This window comes from Gymnodraco acuticeps, unplaced genomic scaffold (genome assembly GCF_902827175.1).
Source record: "Gymnodraco acuticeps unplaced genomic scaffold, fGymAcu1.1, whole genome shotgun sequence".
NCBI lineage: Eukaryota > Metazoa > Chordata > Actinopteri > Perciformes > Bathydraconidae > Gymnodraco > Gymnodraco acuticeps.
This window is the reverse complement of record NW_022989942.1, coordinates 688,697-714,889: the sequence shown is the minus strand read 5'-3', so window position 1 is coordinate 714,889 and position 26,193 is coordinate 688,697. Positions and strand designations below refer to the sequence as shown.

General features: G+C 40.4%; 1 protein-coding gene across 5 annotated transcripts in view; it reads left to right on the top strand.

The window, feature by feature from the left end:
• Positions 1–26,193, top strand: part of LOC117542436 (disks large homolog 1-like) — a 120,830-nt gene that overhangs the window by 49,483 nt on the left and 45,154 nt on the right. For all 5 annotated transcript variants that reach the window (XM_034210098.1, XM_034210093.1, XM_034210095.1 and 2 more), the window contains 8 exons: positions 16,148–16,201; positions 18,360–18,410; positions 19,317–19,441; positions 20,470–20,639; positions 21,073–21,209; positions 21,826–21,970; positions 23,079–23,211; positions 25,512–25,668. In XM_034210098.1, coding sequence (XP_034065989.1) covers positions 16,148–16,201; positions 18,360–18,410; positions 19,317–19,441; positions 20,470–20,639; positions 21,073–21,209; positions 21,826–21,970; positions 23,079–23,211; positions 25,512–25,668 — 972 coding nt within the window. The remainder of the gene's footprint in view (positions 1–16,147; positions 16,202–18,359; positions 18,411–19,316; positions 19,442–20,469; positions 20,640–21,072; positions 21,210–21,825; positions 21,971–23,078; positions 23,212–25,511; positions 25,669–26,193) is intronic.

Genomic DNA, 26,193 nt, shown 5'->3' with positions numbered 1-26,193 from the left:
AGAAGAGGGAGAGAGACTGTTTTTTAAAAAACTATTTGATGAAAGTCGTTTGGATCTGCTGATTTTGCCTCATTATCAAAAATATGGCATTAGGCATTTCAAACCTTGTGTGTGTTCAGGGTCATTGCCAGATTACATTTTGGCAGTAGCATGAACAAATTGTGCATCGTTCACCTATACACACACACACACACACACACACACACACACACACACACACACACACACACACACACACACACAACACACACACACACACACACACACACACACACACACACACATCCATCCATCCATCCCAATTTAATCACATTATTCATTCCCTCTGACACAAGCCATATAGAGCAAAACGCAGTGACATGTGGAGGTCTGGATCATGTTAAGGTCCAGACATAACCTTGTACTTTATATCACCGGAAAGCACTTTATTGCAGAGTCTCATCCTTGCTGACCATGATGGTTTTGATGCATTGAGCTATTAGCCCTCAAGTCAATCCGTGTGTTTTGGTTCCTTTAGTTTGTCCTTTGAACCTACAAGATTGTGTAATTCTTTACTGTTAAAGCCTTCTATGAAAGTGTTTTTTTTACCATCTGTCTGATGAGCAGAATGCAGCATTTATGTTGCCTTGCGGGCAGCTTAGCAAAGTGTCATATCTTATTTATGTGTTTTAGATCTCTTTCTGTATCTTCACCTGAGCTTATTACCTTCAATCATCACATAGTATTGGTTGACCCACTGTTTGTTGTAGACATAAACTGTGGCCCTCTCCCTCTACCCCACTCCTGTCTCTGTATAATTGATGAGTAGTAAAGCAGAGGTATGAAAGTCATCCTGGCTCTTCAGGAAGAGCTCTAAAAGCCTCAAATAGGTGTTTAGTGGTCACAGGAAGTGGAGGTAGAGAGTGATGGATAGAGCTAAAGGGAGAAATAGAGGGAGAATCAGACATTGATTAGGACTGTAAGTGAAATCTGATAGCTTATTAGCTCAAAGTGGACACTGTCAATATATCATGCACATTACCTGATTATATAATAATGTACCCATCAACATAACGAGCACACATCAAGTCAGCTGACAGACTCAGTTAATGGATTATTTTATTAGGAAAAGATTAGTTATGAAGTATATAGTAATAGTGCCAACACCAGTTAGTTAGTTAGACTGGTATTACATTTTCTCTTTGGCTTTACAACTTCAATGTTGTGTAGAGTTTGATACACTTTTCTACTAAGCAACACAAATGTAAGTCAACGGTTTTGTTTAAGAAGTTAAAATGAAGTACACGGGATGGAGCAGTTTACCTGTGTGTATAACAGCAAATATTCTCAAAAGGGAAATTGTGTAAAACAGTAAGTAAATCAATAATGTTTGCTAGAGTTATTGAAATGTCATTTATATAGAATAAAGGTGTCAGGTGCCACATCAGTAACACTCTCAGCCCATACTGCAGCGTGCGTGTGTTCAGTAGAGATCAACCTCCTCTCCTGAAGAGAGAGGCTGATAATCCTTCTGCTGCCCAAGGAACCTTTCCACTCTCCCTGTGCCTCATGGGATACCACGCGCACACATCTCCTGCATTGCTCGAGCGGTGCATGGAGCAGAAAAGGTCATGTTTATGTGCATTCGTCCTAACGCGGGCACGTAAACCTGAACGTTATAAAACTTAAATCAGCTTCTGCTGCATGTTTTTTTAATAGATCATCTGTTACTGAGTGGGCTGTATGTGACACACCAAAGTACGACTTCTATTTTTGTAATTCTTCACACCGTAACTGCACATTTTCACCTCCTGCTGTCCTCTTTGCCCACTCAGAAACTATACATCATCGATGCATAGGAATTAAGCCATGAAGGAGTGTGGGGAAGGGAAGGCTGTACATTTATTTTACAAAAAGAGCCAAATAACGGGATATGGAATCAGACAAAGGGTTGGTGTTCATTCACCACAGAACTGGACACGATCAATGCTCATACACTTTCTACCATGGCAGCACTGCATGCATACCATAGGGAAATAAGTATTTAAGCAGTTGGAGGTATAAAACTAATGAATCAGAAGCATTAACATGTTCAGACTTGTTTGAAAGCTTTAAGGCGCCATGATTGATCTGTACCACCCACTCTAGTGCGCAATCATTTAATGTACCTATTGTGTTACTGTGGCTGTTAAGCAATTGTTTCATTTAGAGAACAAGAGATCCATCATTGTTCTCATCTTATACATCCTAATAGTATCCAGGTGATGTCATCAGTGGGAGGTGCTTATGCAAACTGTTTACAACCCTGACCATCATCGGCCATTGTAACCAATGAATGGCCTCTCTGATGCTCGCCAGCACTGCGGGCGGCGTCAGCTGTTGTCATGGTGATGCTGCTGATCACCTCGCAGAGCTGTGTGTGTGTGTGTGTGTGTGTGTGTGAGAAAGAGGGTTATGAAGAAAGTGTAGAGGAGTATGTGTCAACTTAAAATCTTAGAATACACACTCAGTTACACACACACACACACACACACACACACACACACACACACACACACACACACACACACACACACACACACATTGTATCGCAGCAGTGAGTAGCGCTTTAGATCTGTGGTGCTCGAGTGTGTGAGGTGTTGCATCACCTTCTGTGTGTGGGATGAACCTCGCATATCGGCTATCTACCCCACACACACCACACACACACACACACACACACACACACACACACACACACACACACACACACACACACACACACACACACACACACACACACACACATACACACACACACACACACACACACACACACACACACACACACACACACACACAATGTATTCCTCCTCCCTCTCCATCAGGCTTCTTCCTCCAGCATGTTCTGTCTATGCTGACATAATCAATGCAGATTTGCTGACATCGAGCAATCAGTTAATATGACCGGTACCTAATGAGGCTGAACGAAACATAACGACAGCTCCATCTATCCTACTGTAATTAGCAAGGAATTGTTTGACACCACTGAAGGCTTTATCCATGCACTGCTGCCACATGAAAACTTCACTTGGTTACAAATGACGATGACAGCAACAGCGGCCAGTGTGATACGACCAGGCAGTGTGACACTTTTGTCATGCAGTCACGCTTGGACGTGTTGCAGTCATTTACAGTCTTTTAATTGTTTAATACATAGATTTTCATTATGAAAGCCATCGTTAAACAGAGAAGACACAAGTGAATGTTAGAACAGAAAGTGATTCAAGGAGGAGGGAATCTGCCTGTCACTAGAATGGCTAATCTAGAACAATCTAATCTAAATAAATGGTCTGGTCATTGGAGCAGGTCTAATAAGGATGACTTTGTTAACATGTATGGATTTGCTTGGACTGAAGTTACCTGTAGTAATGAATTCCGTAAACAATCTGGCAACTAATGTATATTAATAATCAATGAAGTTTTAGCACTAACGCCAAATATTTACTGATTCCATATTCCTAAAGTGTTATTAACAAGATAGCCCTTTAAATGTGTAACTTTATCATGAACTAAACTCTTTTTTTTAATGGTTTTAATGGTTTATTGTTATTGTAATGGACATTTTTCACAACTTTCTGTTGAGTTTAATCTCAAAGACTAATCAAGACAATAATTGTTAATTGCAGTCCTTGTGTTATCATCATCATTGTCATTTCTATAGAAAAGCGTGTGTGTCATCATATTACAGTATGGAACTGGCAGAGGAATTGTAAAGCAATCTCTTTCTAATTATGTTCTACAGTACTGGAGGGCAGTCATTATTTCTCAGGATTTAAGTGGTTATTGGTCATCTCCAAGCACTACAAAACAGTTTATAAGTAGTGGAGGAACAGATCTCAAGTTTTCAGACACTATAGATATCACGATAAAGACAGAAAGACACAACGTCAAATGAATCCCTAACAAACTCTAAGAACATATTTGACGAAGAATACAAACACACAGAACACTCCAAGTTGGACTGAGGCACAAGATTACAAGCTAGGGTTTTTACCAGAAAGTGTTCGACGAACAGATAAATGAGAATTCTAGTCTGAGCTCCACGATGAATGAGCTAGTCAATCACTGTTGAACTGAGTGTCCTGATCTGAGGAAGTGATCTTACCCAACCAACACACACACGTGCTTCCAGATCAGTGTGAGAGGAAGAGGATCACCTGAGCTTTACGGAGTAGAAGAATCCCCCTGTCGACCCCACTACTAACCCTCAGATCCCATTACAGCATATAATAGCTTGGAATAATTAAACATCGTATTGGATTGCAGTTCATTGTGTTCACTGCACAATTAAGTGTTCAATGCATACACAGTCAATGGATTTCACATACAGTGTATTCTACTACGTATTGTAGTAAAGTCTGCAACCTATATACGACAGGACCTGTATAGACATTGGTAGTATCTTATAAATGATTTATTCTGCCATGCTGTGTGTTTTCTGCTGGTGTTATGTATGATAATGAAGATCTCAGGCTGTACCCTTACATCTTCATAGAATGTCAGTGTACTTGCAGTATTATGCAGCGTCAATTTTAATATCAATTTAGTTTGGCTCAGTCAGGAACAGCAAAACCAGTTTTTACTAGTAATAGAGCTGAACTCTGCGGTACATTATTTAAAGATGTTACTATATAATAATGCTGGCGTAAAGTACAGAGTACTTGCAGTCATATACACGTATGGGGAATAATAAAAAAATGATACAAACCAACAAACAAAACTGCATTTTTCAAAAGCCATTTAAATAATCAATTGTTTCAGTGCATAATTCTGTGCCATGATTGTATGTAAAAGCTCAAACCAGATGTACCCCCTCCTTTTCTCCTGTGTGCATCTGTTTCCCACTACCAATTGTCTTATCTTCTAGGATCCTGTGAGATGTTTGTGATATCATACATGCTGTCAATCAGTTCTGATAATATCAGACAGCTGAGGCGAATATCTCAGTAATGACGAGGGAAACGTGCGGTAGATTAGCATCATCATGTCTGTGTTTGTGTCTGCTGTCAGATGTGTTTGTGGAGTCTGAGGCCCCCTGCTGGGGAACATTCGTATCACAATATTGTCTCCCTTCAGACAGTAGAATTGGGGTGTCATGATGTTTTATTAAATGCTAGTCTTTTTAGCTATCAGAGCCCCTTGTATTCCCTATCAAACACTTTTGATTCTCATTTATTATGTTTGGCATAGTCACAGAATAGCTTTTGAGAGAGATACTAAGTAGTCAACAGATAAAAAGTAATGATAATGTCATTGTATAGAATGAAGTGTTGGATTTAACACTGGTGAAACAGTTAGTGTTGGCTTTTGTAATCTGAAATGAAGTTCTTATTTGATATATTTGACTATAAACAAAGTCATTTATATCCAACAGCAAGAGACAGGTGTTTTGTTTTTTTAGATTATGCAGCTCCTTATATTCAGTAGCTCCTCTCCCTCTGAGTCAGCCTGACCTGTATCGGGTAATATGTGTGCTTTTTTCACTAGAATCATGAATATCCATTACACCAATTAAGTGAAGACGAAAGCTTTGACGCTCAATAAACTAGGTTGTTTTTCCTGTATCTTTATCATCGGGTTCAGTCTGACCCAGAACGTAAAGCGAAGATTCAATAAAGCAGGCCATTTAACGAAATTAATGATGCCACGCTCGATAGACTAATTTGATGTGTTTCTTAAGAGTTCTTCTAAGAACCGTGTCTAAAGGGAGTGGGGGAGAAAGTAGAGCTTGATGGTGTGGGCACGCTGACTCAGATGTTTCATACATAACAATATTAATGTAATGAATGTAGCCTGTCACTCCTTTGGATATTGCAACTGTAGCAGGCACTACAATTTGCTGACGGATCATACATGTGATTGGCCTTGATGGGACTGCAATGTTTAACCCCAACCATAACATCTTCTACTAACATAATGTGCAAACCCTTAGCCTCACCCTTCACTCTTCCTTAACCCTGTCATCCCCACTCTTTGTTTCATCTCTTGACTTCAACCATTCCTCACCATCATCCCACCCTTCCACCCTCCAGCGATATATTAGTGAGGGCTTCATCTAGCACCGTTATGATAACAGCCTATTCTCCTTGCTCATCCTCTCCTAGCTGAGCGGTTAGCCTGCAGCGCTAGCAGCACTTTACACAGGGAACACACACACATGGCCACTCACACACTGGGCGGTTATAACAGCCTTTCTCTCAACCGCCCTCACCCTCTTTTCATCTATTTTTGTGCTCTCTACATGGGCGCTGCTTTTTATTGTCCCTCATCTGTCTGTCTGTCCGTCTGCGTCTATCTCTCTTATGAGGTTGGTTTGGGGCAAGTTCTGACATATATTTGCTGACATTATAGAGGATTGAACATCATAGCATATAACGCTGTGTGTGTTTGTGTGTTTCAGTATACACCAACCAATGGTAACTGCTGTTCCTTCTTAAATACCAGCTTTAGCCAACTGGAAGAAGCCAGGAGCTATAACTAAATGGATATTAAAGACAAAGACCTTTCATAATCTCACTGTTAAACAAATATTGAGGATTTAATCGATTTCTGTTTGACATAAATGTACAAAAACTTTAAAGGATTTGACCAATGGATTATTTATATAGTATGATATGACAAAGTATGATCACGGTTAAGTTTTAAAAATTATAATTTACCTAATTATTAAGTGAAAAAAACGTGAGATTAATTAGCATTTTCTATATCCAAATAGGAAAAGTGCTTCAGAGTACATTTCAAACACTTGTATACTTTCAAACTGAAGGCGGTGCAGCTCCCATGTAAGGGACTTCCAATTTAGAGTTCATAATTGTTTACGGTGATTTCACCTTGTGGACAGGAGGAGCTTGGAATCGAACAACAAACCAGTGAATAGTGGAAAACAAAGAGGGATGAACTCTCAAGACTGAGTCAGTTTAATCAAATTACATTATAATACAAAATTACTTTATAAGGACAATGCATAGAGAATGCTCAATTTGGCGTAATTTTCCAATATTTGAAAGTTGCTGAACAAAGACACTGGGTGAAATGTGGTTGTCAAGCTAAACGTATAGAGTTTCTTTAGTAACCAGCAGTACCATACAATAGTTCTAATCCGTGACCAAAAGAGGAGTGACATTTTCAGGTCGAAAAAAGTTTCAGGTCAGGTTGATGTTTACTGCATTGTAGCTTTGCTCCTGAATACGCTTCAATGCACTGACTTTGTATTCTTCCCAACCATCAAAGACCTACACTACCTGGAGGTTTGGACTGTATGAGTGGATATGCACTTGATTCTTTTAGAGCCTGTAGATTAAAATGGCTGTTCCACCCCAACAAAGATTAAAGTTGGAGACACACGCACAAGGACAGAAACACACATTCTCATAAGGAAGTAGGCCAACATGTAGGGTCACACATACACACAACACACACACACACACACACACACACACACACACACACACACACACACACACACACACACACACACACACACACACACACACACACACACACACACACACACACACACACACACACAGCAGGCATTTCATACACTATATACCAGCTGACCCAGTCTGCCTTGTGATGCTTTAAAAGAACAAGACAAAGGTTGATAGAAGGGACCACCCTCCACCAATCACAGCTCTCCGTTCACTGAACACACACACACTGACTGAACTCTCAGCTCTGTATCACTGTCCCTCGTTGCCTATCGATTAGTCATGCCTGGCTGCTGTCATGTGCAGGAGTCCTGGGAAGTCCCTAATTGGCTAAACCAGGAGAGAGGGAGAGGGGGGGCAGCCTTGGGGAGAGAGAGGGACATGAACTGAGAGAGGGAGGCAGCACAGAAAGATGAGAGGCTGAGAATTGTGCACAGAGATGTGGCTTAATATCAAAAATTGATAGCAGGAAGATTTAACAAGACTAGTTAAAGAAGAATAACAATTGTTTTTTTTTATCCTGGATGGAATCAACATGAATCTGAAAACCAAAAGGAATCTGAGTAATCTCCAGCTTTACTGTATCTACTTTTGGATTATATGAACTGAACCGCATCATCTACAGAGCCACCAACACTTCAGTTACAAAGCTAAGGTCTGCAACATCATAGGTGGAGAACATGAGTGACTCTGAGTGACCGATCATGAAGTGGAGCGTGATCACGGAATGAGAAATCTTCCATTTGAGCGTATTAAAGTGAGACATCCCGAGAGAAAGCAGGACTGAAAGGAGTCTGAACTTATCCTAGGACCCTTCTTTGGACCCCACATTTTTGTCTTACTTCTGGCCCTGTAACCCTGAGTGATGGTAAGAGGGTCAATGAGCTCCTGAGGGGAGAAAGCTGAGAAGAGGAGTGTTAAATACTGCGCTAAAGGAGGATTATCGCTTCTTCGTTTTTCAGGACTATCTGCTCTAATCCATGAGGGATAAGGCAGAAGAATTGGAGACAACGCCCACAAATAAGGAATAAGGATTTTAATGATTCAACATCACAGGTAACATTACTCTAAGACACAGAGAGGAAGAACAGAAATACCAACTTTATAGTGGACAAGGAAGATAATTGTTCGGGATAGGCATGACCTACATTGGTTGGAGTTTGATGAGCTACTCCCTTGTATCATCTCTGCAAAGAAGATGATGTGGTGAGAAAGACATAAGAAAATAAGGACGTTTTCTGTGACTTTTTAAATATCTTTGTAGCTATGACTACTTATTTCCACAGTCACGAGTTCTGTTGTAGCCCCAAGAAGCCCAGCAGCGGCAGTAAGGGAAAATCCGGCAAAGGGAAGTCCAAGTCTGGAAAGAGCCACTCTCATGCAAAGCATAACCAGAATTTACTGCAAATACAGACTTCAAATCATCATCTGCAACCTTTATCGCTTCACTCACCAAATCCCCTTCCCCGTTCGCCCAAACATGGCTGCCATTCGCAGAAACTTCTGCTTCCTTCTCCCTCTCCCAGCTACTACCACATTGCATCACCATCTCCAAGTCATCAGCTAGCTCCGCCCTCACCAACCTACCAGCTGGCTCCACAATCGCCAAATCGCGTTCTGCACTCGCCGAGCCACCACCAGCTTCACTTATCACCAAGTCATCATCAGCTGCAGCACCATGCTCCAAACTATCAACACTACCATCCACCGTTGTCGCCAAATCACATGCTTTCTTCACAGTCAACTCATCAAATCTGCCACCAACAGCAGCAGCAGATGCAGCTCCATTCACCCAGTCACCACTCGCTCTTCCAGCATTACCAACTACACCACCACCACCAGTGCCCTCCTTCTCTTCCTCACGCCTCCCAGTCACTGTCCATCCACCCTTTCCACTCTCCACAGCTCCCCCTGTGCTCAGGGCTGAGCGGATATGGGTGGAACACCCTGCCAACCAACCTGGCCGCCACTATGTCCAGAGGAAAGTTTCCCAACCTAAGGGACAGTGTGACGAAGAGTTCCACAAAGAGCAAAGTCAAGGGCAAGACTGCGAGCAGGCCGTGGCCTAATGATACGTACATCTGGACCACACACTCAATGGAAACGCCCCCACACATGCCGCTCATACGCCACTTTCCAAAAATACAGGCCAATATGCAGGTAGGTTTCATGGTAGATGGATCGGTATGGTGTAAATAGTGTGAGGCCTCTCCTAGCACAGGACAACGCTGACAAAAACATAATAATTCATGTCTGATGAAGATTCTGAACACTGTTTATAAACAATATATAAATAACAACATGTATTATAATATGTTTATTTATGCTTTGCATATTTAATAGACACATATCAGTATTACACTTTTTTTAGGCACTCAAGAATACATTCTTCAACCAGTTGGGGTGATGGTCAGTTGAGGAAATCAAGATGCCATACATTGTCATTTAAGATTATTTTCAATGTTTCTTAACCTTGCCCTACAGCAAAGTAAACCTTGAATCACAAGGGAGGAAAGAACTAGACTTTAAGTGATCTGAGTTTTATTTGTGTTGGACAATAAATCCTGCATTGTCATCACATCTCACAACAACTTATATTCCAACAAAAGTGGAAAGAATAACACTATCAAGAAGCATAACAAAAGTTGATTCCATATTGCCTTAATGTTCTCCTGGAATCAATACGTCAAAGTATATCAGATGTTAAAGGAATAATGGGGCACAAAGAGAAGGGAAGAAATGTCCCTTCTCTTTCAACACAAATGTCCCTTCTCATCCGACACACAGTATCACCATGAGACTTCTTCACAGTACACTGACCACTGTGAGCAAACCCCAAAGTGTTGTACTTTTATCACTATTATATACATTTCCCTTTTAAGTGAGGCGCTGACAGCCTGAAGTGCTTCAGTGCTGTTCTCCACACTGAACTGCACTCTGAGCGTTGTATATAAATACATCATGTTCATAGTACAGGTTGTTACTCTCACAGACAAAGCAGATCGTGGTTTAATGAATTTTTCGAAATTCGAAATAAGAGAAGGCTTGTATTGTATAAACTGTGCTATAGTGAGTTTATAAAGATCATGCAGCTGCCTGTTATCAGCTATCGGTTGGGTAGTCATTGCGCTGTATGTACATCTGCTAGATTGTCTGATTAGCGTGATTAGCATGGTCGTTCTGATTTGATTAGAGTCGCACTTCATCTGATTAGCTCATTAGTCTAATGGAGTTTCACCGCACATTAGTTGGACCGTGGTCATGGATATGAGGAGGGTAGTATGTGTGTGTATTAATGTGAGCATCAGTCATCGACTCGTAACAATGGCTTCTACGTATGAATGAAAAGTAATGTAGCTAATCAAGTAACGTCAAAATGAAGTGTTTAGACATGTGCAACACTCATCATTCCGCAAATGTGTAACATTTCCTGTATGCCCTCTGACTTTTTCATGTTCATGAATGTATGAAGGTGTACATGAGATCATATGAAGGAGTTATTATCTAACAAGCTGTTGTTGTGCATCATTTAGATATTTTGGTATCCTTGATTTTCTGCTTATCCAATCATGATTCATCTGCTAATTTCTAATTGAATAATTACGATGAGGGAACCCAGCACCCCTGCCGACACATATTTAGACATCCTGCAATGTTGTCTGTGTCTCTGCCTGATGAGACAAACCACAGATACTCTGGATCTCTTTCTAAGCTGTGCTGTACTGGTCTGGAACAGGCCATAAGGCCATTATAGCGCAGCTGGTGTAACAGTTTATGTAACAACTAACACTCAGTTGCACAGAGCAGAAACACACTGTCTGGATATGGAGGATGTGTGTTTGTCTATGTGTGTGTTAGTGCTTGTTTGTTTATATTTGCACGTTTGTTCTCTTGACCTTTCATGTAACACAACGACACCCACGCCCACACACACTCAAATTGACGTTACATAAGTGTGCAGTCTGACATGGCGTGTCAATGGAATCACCAGCTGACAGACCCACTGGATTTGCTGCTCTGAATGACACACTCACATAAACACAGACAAACATGCACACATAATAAGTGTTCTGCTTTGTACAGGGCTGGTGTTACAATGGTGCAAGAGTCAGGTAAAGTTCAGGCTCGGAAGTGGACTCAGAGTGACAGACTAGTTAACTTTAGGACCTGTAGACAAAGTTCAAGCAGTCATTTTTTCCTACACGGGGTTTTCATTGTTAAGGATTTCTACAGGCCTGTAGAAGAGAAAATATCCAGTATTTGATAAGAAAAAGTTTGGATAAAAGTGTATCATTTGTTCTTTATGCCCCGGCCACACGAGGACGAAAACGGCCGTTTGCGTTACTGTTTAGTGTCATATAGACCATTCGGCCACACGAGGACGACCGCATACGGCACTAAACGACTGAGGAAACGATAACGGGTACCAAGGTGGATAGAACGGCATACGCAACGCTCTGGGGGGTCCAACGGCTTTGTGTGTACGCCTTATACGATCATTTTCTGATAATGATTGCGCAATAGCCCCGCCGCTCCCCACCTCTGCTGCTCACCTCCGCGTACCCCGCGCCATTGCTGATGTGTTTCGCCACCAACAACAACAACAACAACAACAATGGCAGATCGCAGAGTTGCTATCGTGCTCCGGACGCTACTGACCATGCTACAGTTCTTTGTGCAACATCTACAGCAGACTTACACATCCGGGGGGGGATCTTACTCGCTGCTTTTGTGGATATGTACTGCAGCTTCAGCGATCATTTTCTGATAATGATTGCGCAATAGCCCCGCCTCTCCCCACCTCTGCTGCTCACCCCCGCGTCAAAGTAAACTGCACACTGAATTCAGATTATTTATCTTTCTCTCGATATGGACCTAAACGCGAGTGAAGTCTAATCTGACAGGACGGAGACACCTCTCAAACTACCTAGTTATAAATATGTTTATTTTGACTGTCGGCCGGGGTCACTCATTACTGGATCAGCTGCTGCATGAAACAGACACTGACGCTGTCAGAAGAGAGGGAGGAAAAAGAGAGGCTCCGTGTATTTTATTATTATATTATATAGATTCATTATTCATTTGTTTTAAAGCTCAATAAATAACAAAGAAGACCTTTGACCGGCACTTTTATAATTTTGTCGGAAGATTTAAACTTTAATACACGTTGACTGGCGAACAACTCTGCCCGGTTCCCTCGGCCCCCACCGCGGAGAATAAACAACAACCATGCTTCTTCGCTGCTTTTGTGGAGGAAGTTACAGCGCCACGTACAGGCTCCTGCATATGTACTGCAGCTTCTCCAGCGGTTGGAGCTAAACGGAGCGGTCTCGTGTGGGCAGACACTATCCGGATAACTATTGCGTGTGGACGGAAGCTTGTTTGCGATTGCGTTTGCGTTAATCCTATGCGTTTAGCCGTTTTCGTCCTCGTGTGGCCGGGGTCTTACAATCATTATTATCTAGGTTCCTCTGGTGATATTGATTGTTCCTAATTTTTAAATTACATTTTGGGCGACTTTCTTTTTTTCATCTTTGCTATTCACATACAAATACCAACTGCCAACTCTAAAGGGGTTTATATCTTGAAATAATCTGCAGTGTTATTTTGAAATCAGAAGTAGAGTCAACTGTTAGTATTGTCATTTCAATGTTGACCTATATGTACTTAACTTCTTCCATTTAATAATACTATATACTTCTACGCTGATGCGTTTTAGAGGGAAATATTGTACTGTTTTCTCACCTGCATCTATTTGAATCAAAACTTTATAAAATGTGATGCACTGAACAGGAACAACTGCATTCTGAGCACATGAATGCCTCCTTTAAGTTTATGCAATCCTTAAAAATGATATCTTTATAATAATATACTGTACCTCTGACAGGAACCATTCTGCTGCATAATGAGTGCTTTCACTTTGTATATGTTAAGTACATTTTGGTGATGTTAAGTGTATACTTCATGGTTACACGATTTTGAAATATAAAACTTATTATTTACTCCCACACATAGAAAAAGGCTCAAATTACACATCATGAGAGTGTACCATTGTACTGTTTCATGAACTGGGAAAGACTTGAAAATATGAGGACTTGTGATTGCCTTGTATATAGCATAATTGATTCTCCACTTGTAAATCTTTCTTTCTCCCCTGATGCTGACCTGGCCAAGAAGGCAGCAACGTTACACATAACACAAACATGTCAAATACAGAGAACACAACTAAGAAAACAAAAGACGAAAAAGCAGTCACTACATTGTGCACATTAGGACAGTAAGAAAGATGCACTACTTATTACTGCAAGAGCAGCTGGTGGTAAGGACTTCAGACAACTTCAATTTAAAAGAGGCTATTTGGACAAGTGCCATCAGTTTGAGGCTTGATTGAAGGTCATTCCAAGACCAAGGACCATAATGAAAAAGACTCCTTTTTCCAGCCTCAGTCCGCACGGCAGGAACCTGGAACCGTATCCAGGCACTGGATCTGAGGTTGTGAGAGTCCCAACCTGGAGCAAATCTGGCACATATGTACAGTGGAAGCTTACCTAAAATGGCTTTGTACATTAATAAAAACCAATGCTGTATCCTATGCATACTAAGTGAGGACCATCCAGTTAGGCTATACAGTTTGCAATGATGAGTCCTATAGGGTGCATTTGATATATCGCAGTGCAGCATGGTAGAGTGGGTCAAGTTTGGCCAAAACAGTGGGACAGGCAAATCTATAGATTGTATCACCTACACATCATTAATACATATCAACACACACACACACACCCACACACACACCCACACCCTAACAGCTGCAGATGTCCTTACTGTCTCCTCCCCACTGCCTCCTTCTTTCATTCGTTTCTGTTCTCCCAACATTACGTCTTTATCTTTTTTAACTCATGTCTGTTTTATTGGTGGGGGGGTTGCATCTGTCTGCACCCTCTGCTCCTCATCGCTGTTGTTGATCAGGCCGATTTGACTCCTCCCACCATACGTACTGTATAATCCCTCTGATCCCCCCTCTCTCTCCCTTTCTGTTCCCGTGTGGGATCAAGCATCCTGTCAGCTTGACTGACAGACAGTTTGACATGTGGTGGAGAGAGAGAGATACATGGAGTGGGATAATACGTGTGTGTGTGTGTGTGTGTGTGTGTGTGTGTGTGTGTGTGTGTGTGTGTGTGTGTATGTGTATGTGGTGTGTGTGTTCTAGCATTACTATACTTGTGGGGACCTAAATCTGTTTACATAGTCACGTGTGGGGACTGGCTTCCCTTATGGGGACAAATTGGAGGTCCCCATGAGGGGGATCATTAATTTTAGGGTGAAGACTTGGTTAGGTTTAGGGTAAGGGTAAGGTTAAGGGTAAGGGTTAGGGTTAGGCATGTGTTGGTTATGGTTAAGGTTAGGATAAGTCTCCAGGAAATGCATGTAAGTCAATGTAATGTCCCCTGAAGTGATGTATACATGGTGTGCGTGTGTGTGTGTGTGTGTGTGTGTGTGTGTGTGTGTGTGTGTGTGTGTGTGTGTGTGTGTGTGTGTGGTGTGTGTGTGTGTGTGTGTGAGAGAGAGAAAAGATAAAGGAGTAGAAAAAGGGGGGATGAGGGAGGTAGAGATTAGTGTAGCGGGATTGATGCTATTGCTGTCTGTTGCACATTGATGCCGTGAAGTGAAGTCTGGGTGCACTGTCCATTTGGTTTGCTTGTTTGATGTTTGGTTCGCTGATTTGTTAGTTTTTTGGGCTGCAGAACAAGAACTGGAACTTCAGATTAATTGATATGGACTGGTTTGCTCACTGCTGGTTTGCTGGAAGAGGCTAGAGCTGCAGACGCTGGACTCGGAGAGCATTACATTTCTCTTGGGAGAAAGTAAGAGGAGAGGAGGGGGAAAAAAGTGGAGACAGGTGGCATAAGATGGGGTATGGTGCTCAACTTGCAAACATAAGAGGAAAAAGACACCTTGTGGCTAAGTATTAGCTAGAGTGAGATTTCTCATTTGCTGTGTTAGCGTAGGAAGCAAGAGGAAAGATAATGTCAGTCATCTGCTGCTGCTTCTTTAACCCGAGCTCTTTTAGATTGAAAAGTGACCTGCTCAGACCGGGACCGTAGCAGGAGGCCAGGGAGAAAGAGGAGACTTTGCTTAGAGACGAAGAAGAAGGGGGGAGGGCAGGAAGGAAGAACAAGACAGAGAGAGGGGGAGATTGTTATTGTTGGGTATTTCAGTATGGATCCATAACAAAGTAGAAGGATCTGGGATGTTGATGTAACTCAGGACTCATGCAGTTGAGAGGACAGACTAGTAGAGTATAGTATCAGAGTTCAATCTAAAATGTAAAAGTACAGGCATTGTGGCGCAGTACTGAGTTGCTCTGAGTACTTTCTGGCACAGTAACGGAGCTTTATGTTACAGTGCGGTTTTGCAGTGCCGTACTTTAGTATTGTCCAATATAAGGGCTGTGCAGTATGTCATGCGGTGTTTGCTGTCGCTCCGTAGTGGTAATCTGTAGCAGATGTACTCAACATGCTGTACCAAAACATGAGACGAGTAAGTCCTCTACCTCAGATCTCTGTATGTATGTGCGGTTCATTTCAGTTTATATGGACCACCGTCGTCTTGGTGAAATACATACTGTATGTCTTAGGTTTCCCGATCATTTCCTTTGCGCTATAAATGTTTAATCACTTTGGTGTTCTCTCTTGCAGGCCAACCCCCCTCCAGTGGTGGTCAACACCGACAGCGTCGACACCCCCCCATATGTGAGTATTGCTTCACATATACTCCTAATGAAATGTAAAACCTCTAACCCAACTGTGTACTTTGCACCGTGTAAAGTTGTTGCCAAATCTACTTACAATTGTATTCTTTAATGTAGTTACCTGAGCAAAGTCAAATAATATATTCTTATGCAGCAATTTACATTTAACACAACACCTTACAGTACACCTACACTTGTACATTTAGTATTTCTAATTTATTTAACCCCTACTTTGAGAAAGCTTTGTACTCAAAATAGCTTTTTAATATGACAAAAACACACCATATGTGAGAAAATAAACCAGTGATGAACACCTGTTTGTAGTCAGGTTGACTTTTTTTTTTATAGTATAATAAATACAATTTGTATCTTGTATTTTGCCTCCATATGAGATTCCAGTTGTATCTGCAATACTTTAGTAATTGTACTCCCTGTAAACAAATACCAGCCATGGAAATGTCATATGAAAGAATATCTTACTCTGTAAAGATTTGCAGCACTTTTTGAAGTTGTATCTTTGAATGTTCAGAAATGTCAACCTTTCTCCCCAGTACAAATACATATGGTGCTAGCAGCTTTCTAGATTTAGACAGAAAGCTAGGCCAGAATTGAATGGGTCCAGATGTCATTTTACTGGTGGCCAGCTGCCACCGAGAAGCACTGTCTGTGGTTGTTAGATACGTTTATTATGTAATTACTGTGGAATGACTCCTTGCTGAACTGCTTCAAATACAGAAAAGGGGACACTAATTTATCTTCTGCAGATTGTACTTATTTTGCTGTTAAACGAAATACGGGAAACACACTTTACTTTGATCATCTATGAAAATGTTTGTGTTTTCTTGTCGCTGAAAGGGTGTTATGCTCTTTTTAGAGAAAATTGATGTAAAATGTGCACTGCAGATACACAAGGCAAGTTATCTTTACTCTGTCTAGAGGAAGTAGAATCTATAACGTTGAAAATAAGTCATTTTTTGTTAATAAATTAACTCTATTAAGCAGGACAATATCACAAATAGGTTTTACAATGTTTGTGAACTCTAGCTTTAAGAATGGCATTCAATTATTGCCCTTAATTTCTCTAGAAAAAGGTATATTTTATGTTGAATAGTATCCGTTATTGTAGGTGATAATAGACGTACTGCTCATGGTGGCTTATGGAAGCTTGTGCCCTCTGTTTGAAACGACAGAAATTCAAAATCTAAACTAATCTGACTGCATAGAGACACAGATTACAGCCAAGGGGATTACATGGGCCATTGGGATGCCACTCTACCAATATGTGTGTGTGTGTGTGTGTGTGTGTGTGTGTGTGTGTGTGTGTGTGTGTGGGTGTGTGTGTGTGTGTGTGTGTGTGTTGTGTGTGTGTGTGTGTGTGTGTGTGTGTGTGTGTGTGTGTGTGTGTGTGTGTGTGCCTGCAGCAGCTATAGCAGGAACAAGACACTCATCTCCAAAGTATAAACGGTCTAGAACACAAAAGTATATAATAGTGAGCTCAGATCAGATGTAATTCCCTGTGTTGTTCAGTCAGTCCGGAAATCTAGATGTTAATATGTTTTTCTAGTACAGTAGAGCCGGCCGAGCAGCGTGATTGGCTCATGGGTCTTAAATATGACATCAGAGGTACATCATCATTAAGCACGCATTACCAGTTTAATCTCTGGGATTCATGCGTCATTCATAAAAGATCAAATGTCTATTTTGCGTTTCTATCATTCTGATTTGTTTGTTGATGTTTGCATTACTTGATAATAATCTGTGACACAGAATACTGGCAGAAACAATGCGATGCTTGGTGACACCAGGGTTAAACATAAAGGTTAAATGCAACATGTGTCACTGACGTCATTATGAAGGTCTGACGGAGGATCAGCCAGGTGTTTGAGAAAGATGCTATCTGATGGATGAATGGAAATGGCATTAATGAAGGATCCTGGGTAAAAGGAAACACGGCTGCAGAGAGACAGGATGTGACCACATGAGAGGTTGTGTACCTGTCAATAGCAACTGACACGGAGGAAAAGCGCTGCATATAAATGATGAATGTTAAAAGCTGTAGCGTGATATCTAATGAGCGTTTGAGTGTCCATTACAGGAAAACAGCTTCAAGCATTTACTCTTAATCGACACACTTTTCCTTTTCTTCTTCTCCCTGACAGGTCAATGGAACAGAAGCAGACTATGAGTATGAGGAAATCACGCTGGAGCGGGTAAAGACTTACATACATGCCACATGCGGGCTTATTTTATACACTGAAATGTCATAATTCACATCAAACAGAAACTAGTTCAGAAACTAAAATGTATTTAAAACTGATAGAAATGCAACTCAAAAGCAACAAAAGGCTATAACACATTATTCATAAAACTTTGATCAGCTCTGTCAGCTAGTTTCTCATTTATCTTCCTAGTCCATCACTCCGACCCTGATAACCCTGTTTCCCCCTCCTCTCCGTTCCTCCTCCATCCTTCCCTTCTTTATTTTCCTCATCCTCCCTCTCTCATTATATTCTCCTTTCTCTCACCCGGAGGCTCTCTCCCTGCCTCTCTCTCTATTCTCGTGTGACCTGGTTCTGTCTGCCTGACTGGATCTGCTTTAAAGACACTATGGACACACACGCATCACAGCCACAGACATTACACTAGCTCTAAAAATCAGTGACAAAGCACAAGAGAGTGAGCGAAACATACTCAGAGAAATGGCTGTGATGAAGTCATGGTGTGATCTATTATGTATTATTTGGTAAAAAAGTGATATGTGGAGAAAGATATTATACATATCATTTGTTCAGGTGATGAATCAGTTTTGTAATAAGTTGAAATTGGGGGGATATTAAATGTAGTTTTGCAATTAATGCCATTTAGATAAGTATAGTATTTAGTAGATGCTTCTTGTTCATTTTGGCAATGGGAATAATAAATCCTGTATTATTTATTGTCCTCTTTCCACACTGATTTGTGCCTGACGTTTGCATATCCAGCTGATAATTAGTGTTGTTTGTCTTAGATGACCAACACTTCTAGCATCAACAATTATCTTATATAACCAATACTGTCTGTGTGTTTGGATAGTGTTTTATATTTAATACACTCTCTGTATCTGTGTGTCTGAGCAGGGTAACTCAGGTCTGGGGTTCAGTATCGCAGGAGGGACTGATAACCCTCACATCGGAGAAGACCCCTCTATCTTCATCACCAAGATTATACCTGGAGGGGCCGCTGCCCAAAATGGACGACTCAGGTACACACACACACACACACACACACACACACACACACACACACACACACACACACACACACACACACACACACACACACACAGTACACACACACACACACACACACACACACACACACACCACACACACACACACACACACACACACACACACACACACACACACACAGTACACACACACACACACACCATGTATACATCACTTCAGGGGACATTACATTGACTTACATGCATTTCCTGGAGACTTATCCTAACCTTAACCATAACCAACACATGCCTAACCCTTACCCTTAACCTTACCCTTACCCTAACCCTAAACCTAACCAAGTCTTCACCCTAAAATTAATTATTCCCCTCATGGGGACCTCCAATTTGTCCCCATAAGGGAGGCGAGTCCCCACACGTGACTATGTAAACAGATTTAGGTCCCCACAAGTATAGTAATGCTAGGCCACACACACACAGTATTAATAATACATTAACAGTATTGTTATTTTAAACTAAATCTTAGTCATAACTCTGAAATGAAATGTTGAACTTTTTTAACAAATCATACTTCTGGACAATAACTTTAATTGTGCAGTTCTTAAAGGTAAAACAATACATATTGTAATTTACTAGTTAATTTTAATTATCCATGAATAATCTGAATCAAGTAAGTATAACTATATTTGTCAAATAAATGAAGTGGGATACAAAGTACAGTATAATTATCCAAAATATATAAAGTAGAAATGGAAAGAATCATAGTAAAGTACCTTCAAATTGTATTTAGTACAATCATTGAGTAAAAGTATTATTTGTTCTTATTTGTATAGCTTACAAGCCACAACAACTACAAGATGTTGACAACAGCTTGCAAATTGAAGACTTTGAAGACTTTCTTTGCTTTCTTTACAAAAGATCATGGTCTCCAAACTAGACCTCTTGTTTCAGAGAGAAGCACTATCATTTGAGTTTAAGACTGTATGTGTGTCATTTATATTCTTCATAAGCTCCTGATGCAAGGTGATTATCTTCCTGTGCAGGGTGAACGACTGTATAGTCCGGGTAAATGAGACGGACGTCAGGGACGTGACCCACAGCGGGGCGGTGGAGGCGCTGAAGGATGCAGGAGGTCTGGTCCGACTGTGCATACGGCGCAGGAGGAGCCTCAGCGAGAGGGTCCTGGATATCAAGCTGGTCAAAGGGCCCAAAGGTGAGAAAACACTACAGAAGGTAAACAGAACCTACATATAATAGGAGGCTGCGAGTAGAATATACTTTGTGAAAAAACAGATGATAAAGACATTAACCGATGCGACAGTGAGAAAGTATGATGAGGCTTTTCTGAGTCAGCATGTTCCTGCGGTAAGTATTCTGATTTGGCAGGTGCTAGAAAAGACTAATAGAGCCAATAAAGCTTTGAAATATTAAATATATGAGATGGTATGGTTTAACTAATTGGATTTCACTTTTTACTATGCAGTAAATTGTATTAAATAAAAAATCGAAATGTCAGAAATGTTCAAAAGGGCCTGAGACTGAGAAATTGCAGCACTGCAGTATATGGAAATATATAGCAGTATGCTTGTCCTCAGGAAACCCAGAAGTTGCATACAAAAATATGACCTATTGATGTTTTCTCTCAGGTTTAGGATTCAGTATAGCAGGCGGAGTCGGAAACCAACATGTCCCGGGGGACAACAGTATCTACGTCACGAAGGTCATCGAAGGAGGGGCTGCACACAAAGACGGACGACTACAGATAGGGGACAAACTTATGGCTGTAAGGAAACCCCTTTCATTAATCTTAGTCAGCAGATTGTATTTGTCTTAAATGCAAAGCTTTACATTTCTCACATCAACACTTGGTACCTTCTAATCCAATAAAACTACTTATTACTCCGTAAGGGAATGAAGCTCCAAATTATTCATTCCATGAATTACTTTTATTTACATTTCCCTTACTAATACCAAATATAAAATGAATTGCCCTTAACAAAACCAGAAAATGTAATTATTTTACAGTAACATTTCAAAATGTAGGTTGACTTCCTTGTTTATCATTTTAATTAAGAATTGAGCAAAAACAGGTTTGTGCTCCATTGCATTGGTTTATTATATCCTTACAAATGACATTATATGTTAATTACCTTAAAGGACTAAATAAGTTGTTATACAGAAGGATAGTGAACACAAGTAAATTAGATTTGTACTCTTCTGAGCCTGTTAAAGGATATTTTACACAGTAGCAGTCAAATTGAACATATAAAAAAACACTTTATAATAACATTTTCTTCTCTATTAAGTTAATGTCAAGAAATATATGTTACATCATGATACATCTGCAGCCACAAAACTGCATGATAGAATCCAAACGTTATGTCTTCATGTGTGTCCAGGTGAACGCCTCCTGTTTGGAAGAGGTGACTCATGAGGATGCCGTGGCTGCGCTGAAGTCCACTCCTGACGTGGTTTATCTCCGTGTGGCCAAACACACCTCCCTTTTTATCAATGACAACTTCCCTCCTCCTGACGTCACCAATTGTAAGTACACACCTTTCAGTACAAGATTCACCCATCATCTTTTCAAATGACATGAGTTTTTGAGGGATTTGGCATTTTATGGAACTTTATTTACAACATCAAGCCAAGAGGCTGGAGCAATTTAGGGCCATATGGTGCACAGAACAGCGAGGAAGAAGGCTTTTGGGATGTTTGCTTTAGATGGTTTGAAAAAAAGCCTTACGTTTCCAGAACATATCCTCAAATGTCAAGCAATACGTGACAATTTCCACATACTACAGTCTTTTCAAAATAAACTCTTGTCTTGGTGAGGTTTAGGCAAAGACTGTGGTTTGGGTTCAAATAACAAAAGACTTTACTCTCAGTGGTTAATAGACCTCACCATACATTTTTACTTCAGTGCCGTATACCACAGTGGACTGTTCAATGATGAGTGCTGAACCATAGATATGTATTGCTCAACACACACTAGAAAACACATGTTTCTACTAATGGTTGACATTCATGGCAGTCCTGGAGCTACCTGTAAGAGTTTGAATCAAGGATTTTGTTGAAGACATAACTACTTCTTTAACATCAGAATAAGTAAAGAAAATAGTCCTTATCATTAGGTGCTCATACAGTGTCCATATCATTTCAGTATCTTTAATTTCATTGGTTTTTTTCTATGTTGTGGTTTAAAAGACATACTGACATCAACCAGACAGCTTTAAATGTGTTACATAACAGTCTGAAAATCAGACTGGGTACATTTGGCCTAGTGGATAACAGCCACTTGTCGCCGCTCCAAATTCAGCAAATTATCAAAGAACATGTCTTTTATTACTGCTGTAAATCTAACACCTTACCAAACAGCATATATCTCACCACCATCTCTCCACATATCTCCAACACAGCGCACTATAAATAGTTCATAAACAGTTTGAGTGATTGTCTTAAAATAAGACAGTATGAGCTGCGATTGATTGTCAGAGGAAATGGAAACTGGAAATGCCATATAAGGTCAGATGAGGATGTTTAATTCCATACTAACAATGAACAAAAAAGTGCGGATACAGATAGAACAATAGTGTATGTATAACTGTATGGTAAAATAAGAACAAAATAATGTGCGTGTTTCTTCCTTCAGCGTACTCCCCACATCAAGACAACCATATTAGCCCCTACATGAGCGGCAGCCAGTCTGTAAGCCCCGCCCCACTGACCACGCCCAGATACTCTCCGTTGCCCAGGGCGATGACTGGAGAAGACGACATCCCGAGGTAAGACCTTACACACACATGTATGGGAGAGAGGAAACAAAATACTGTTTTAATGCAATATCCCATTTTTACTTTAGATAACCCACTGAGAGTACAAATTAACCATACTGCAAAAACAAACATAGTAATGTGTTTACTTTTTAAAACGCTCCCTGGGTTTCCAAAGATGACTAATACAGAACGTTGAACTACAGACCATATATAGAGGGTTAATGACTATAAAAACTTTGTTTATCTAGATATCTTTAATGACTTACTGTTATATGTTACATTAGATAATGGCTTAGGTTAAATTGTACAAATTAAATATAATAACTTGTCGCATCTTAGTATGGTTTAATTTATGGCTTATTTTGGGTTTAAGTAACCAATTAATTGTATTGCAATTAGTCCCACATAGGATTATATTATATAACCCAAGGGTTAATGCATTTCATTATATTTTAACGTATCAACTACCGCATATCCGAAACTAATGGAGTTGAATATAAAACAGACACTATAAGAAACTTTTGAGGCGTATCATTAGGTCAGTTAGACATCTGTATTGTCCATCAAAGACATTTCTTATTTCATCAAAGCTTCTTTTTATGTACTACGTAATTTAAGCTGTTAACAGGAGCTGCTCTTCCTCTTTCTTTCGTTTCCCCTTGCTGTGTGTCTCATGTCCCGCTCTGAGGTCTTAAGTGGCCCTCAATTAGATCCACAACACCAGATTGGAAAACAGAGTCCTTAGAGAGCCCAAAATACACAGTGACCTCTGTCCCTGACGGCCTTCCATGCTGTGTGTGTGTATGTGTGTGTCTTTGAGTGTGTGCGTGTTTGGCAGCAAAGGGCAGATGGCAGTGAGAATTTGGTCTGGCATGTAAACTCAGGTCACATATGTACACACACACACACATTCAGATACTCTTTCTGTGCTGCTCTACTGTTTTTAATCCATTTTAATGGAGGTATTACAGTCTATCACACAACCCTCGTCACACAACTAGCGTCACCGTGGTAACCAGAATACGACTCGTTTTGTCATAGCCCTCTGAGCCAATCAGTGCGCTTTGATTATAATAAATCTGATAAGCCTCAGACCGACTGCAGAATGGTCATTTTGACGTCTGCCCCTCTATTTTGTAGCGCTCTCTCTCATCATTCCTCTTCACTCTCTGATTAGTTTGTCATGCAGAGAGAAGATTATTGGTTTTAATTAGTGTCCATCGCTTGTGCTCAATTCAAGGACATCTGCAGTTTCTGTAACCCGGAGACTTCAGGTGTAATGTGGGATTATTTGTTCATGTGTGCTGAAGAACAAGGGGTGCACAGAAACACTCTCTCTCATATACTGATGCCAACACCTTAGCTCGGGGGGTCTGTCGGAACAGATTACCAGTGCTATCTTTTTCCCAAATGTAATATCTGTATACTGCACCACACTGCATGGAACCTATTGAGATATGTGGGACTCATTTTAATGGAAGGTAACATTAGGCCAGAGTTAACTGTCAAACTGAGTTGCCCATCATTGTAATGACTGTAATTGATGGTTGGAACAGAGTTTTTATGATCATTTCTTTGGCAAGTTTTAAATGTGTTAATGTCCGATCTAGAGAGGCTAAAGGGGGATCAAACCCAAATGGGATGCACAGTGTATGGATTAGTTATTAATACCCCGATAACTCGCTAACAAAACACTTTACACTTTTTTTAATGGCTTCTGCATGATGATTGTTTGTGAAAAGTAAGGATGACATTAAATCAAACAATACATAGGTATTATAAAACCAGAAGTGTGGCTGTTTAAGACATGGTTAATATCGTGCTGGTGCAACAAAACAGAGACAGTGCGCTACTGACATCTTCTGGACATCCTGGGGAATTATGTCAATTTGAAATGCCCTCTACTTTCACTGAGGTGTACCATGTAGCATTAAACAATAGGCTAGTATCCCAGATATTATACATTTAGAACACATTAGAATATATACACTAAAGCTACTATGTGTTACAGTTTCAATATGTTTTCCTTTGTAGTTATGTAGTATACAATATTATATTTTATTATATTTATTTCCTAAACATGTCATCATCCACCTCTCCTTTTCACTGGTTCTTAGGATGTTGTCAAACAGTTACAACTAAAAGTCAGCTTAGCAGCAAAAGGCAGTAATTGCTTCTTAACCATTAACTGAGGTCTTTATACATTAACGTGCTTAAAAAACAGATTGTAACGTATTTGTTCCCACATGTTTGATACAGTCATCTCTTACCCTAACAAAGTGTGTGTCTCTATTTTGTGTTTCTCCCAGGGAACCCAGGCGGGTGGTGCTCCAGCGGGGGACCACAGGTCTCGGTTTCAACATTGTTGGAGGAGAGGATGGAGAGGGAATCTTCATCTCCTTCATCCTCGCCGGGGGTCCAGCGGATCTCTGTGGGGAGCTACGAAAGGGAGACCGCATCCTGTCGGTATGTTGCTAACACGTATTACAAACAGTACACACAGATATACAACACATGCATTGTAACCATTACAGTATAAGTAAATCCAATCCTAGTATTATTACTGTGTAGGTCATAAAGTGTTACCATGAGAGTCATCCTGTCAAGTTATCTTCCTCTGGATCCTCCATTTTCTTTTGTATTAATGTGAAGTCACAACTCAAAGTAACTTTTGCTGAAGCTGAATATTTTTGAATTTAATGGAAACTTTGGCGCCATTGGTGTATGACTGTGTGTGTTTATGGACATTTTTAAGTGCTTGGTCAGGGAGAAAGGCTCTATATAAGTGCACTCCTTTTAACATTTAACATGCATTCATTGTTTCTTCTATCTAAGGACAATTCCAGCAATATTTAATGTTTTCTACAAGTTATGAGTGTCTACTAATGGCTGCTGGGGGATGTGTGTTACCGCTTTTATGTATTTTTTGTTCCGCTTAAGTGAAATATGGCTTTAATTTTCTTCAAATGGGATTTTAACAGGATTCAATTT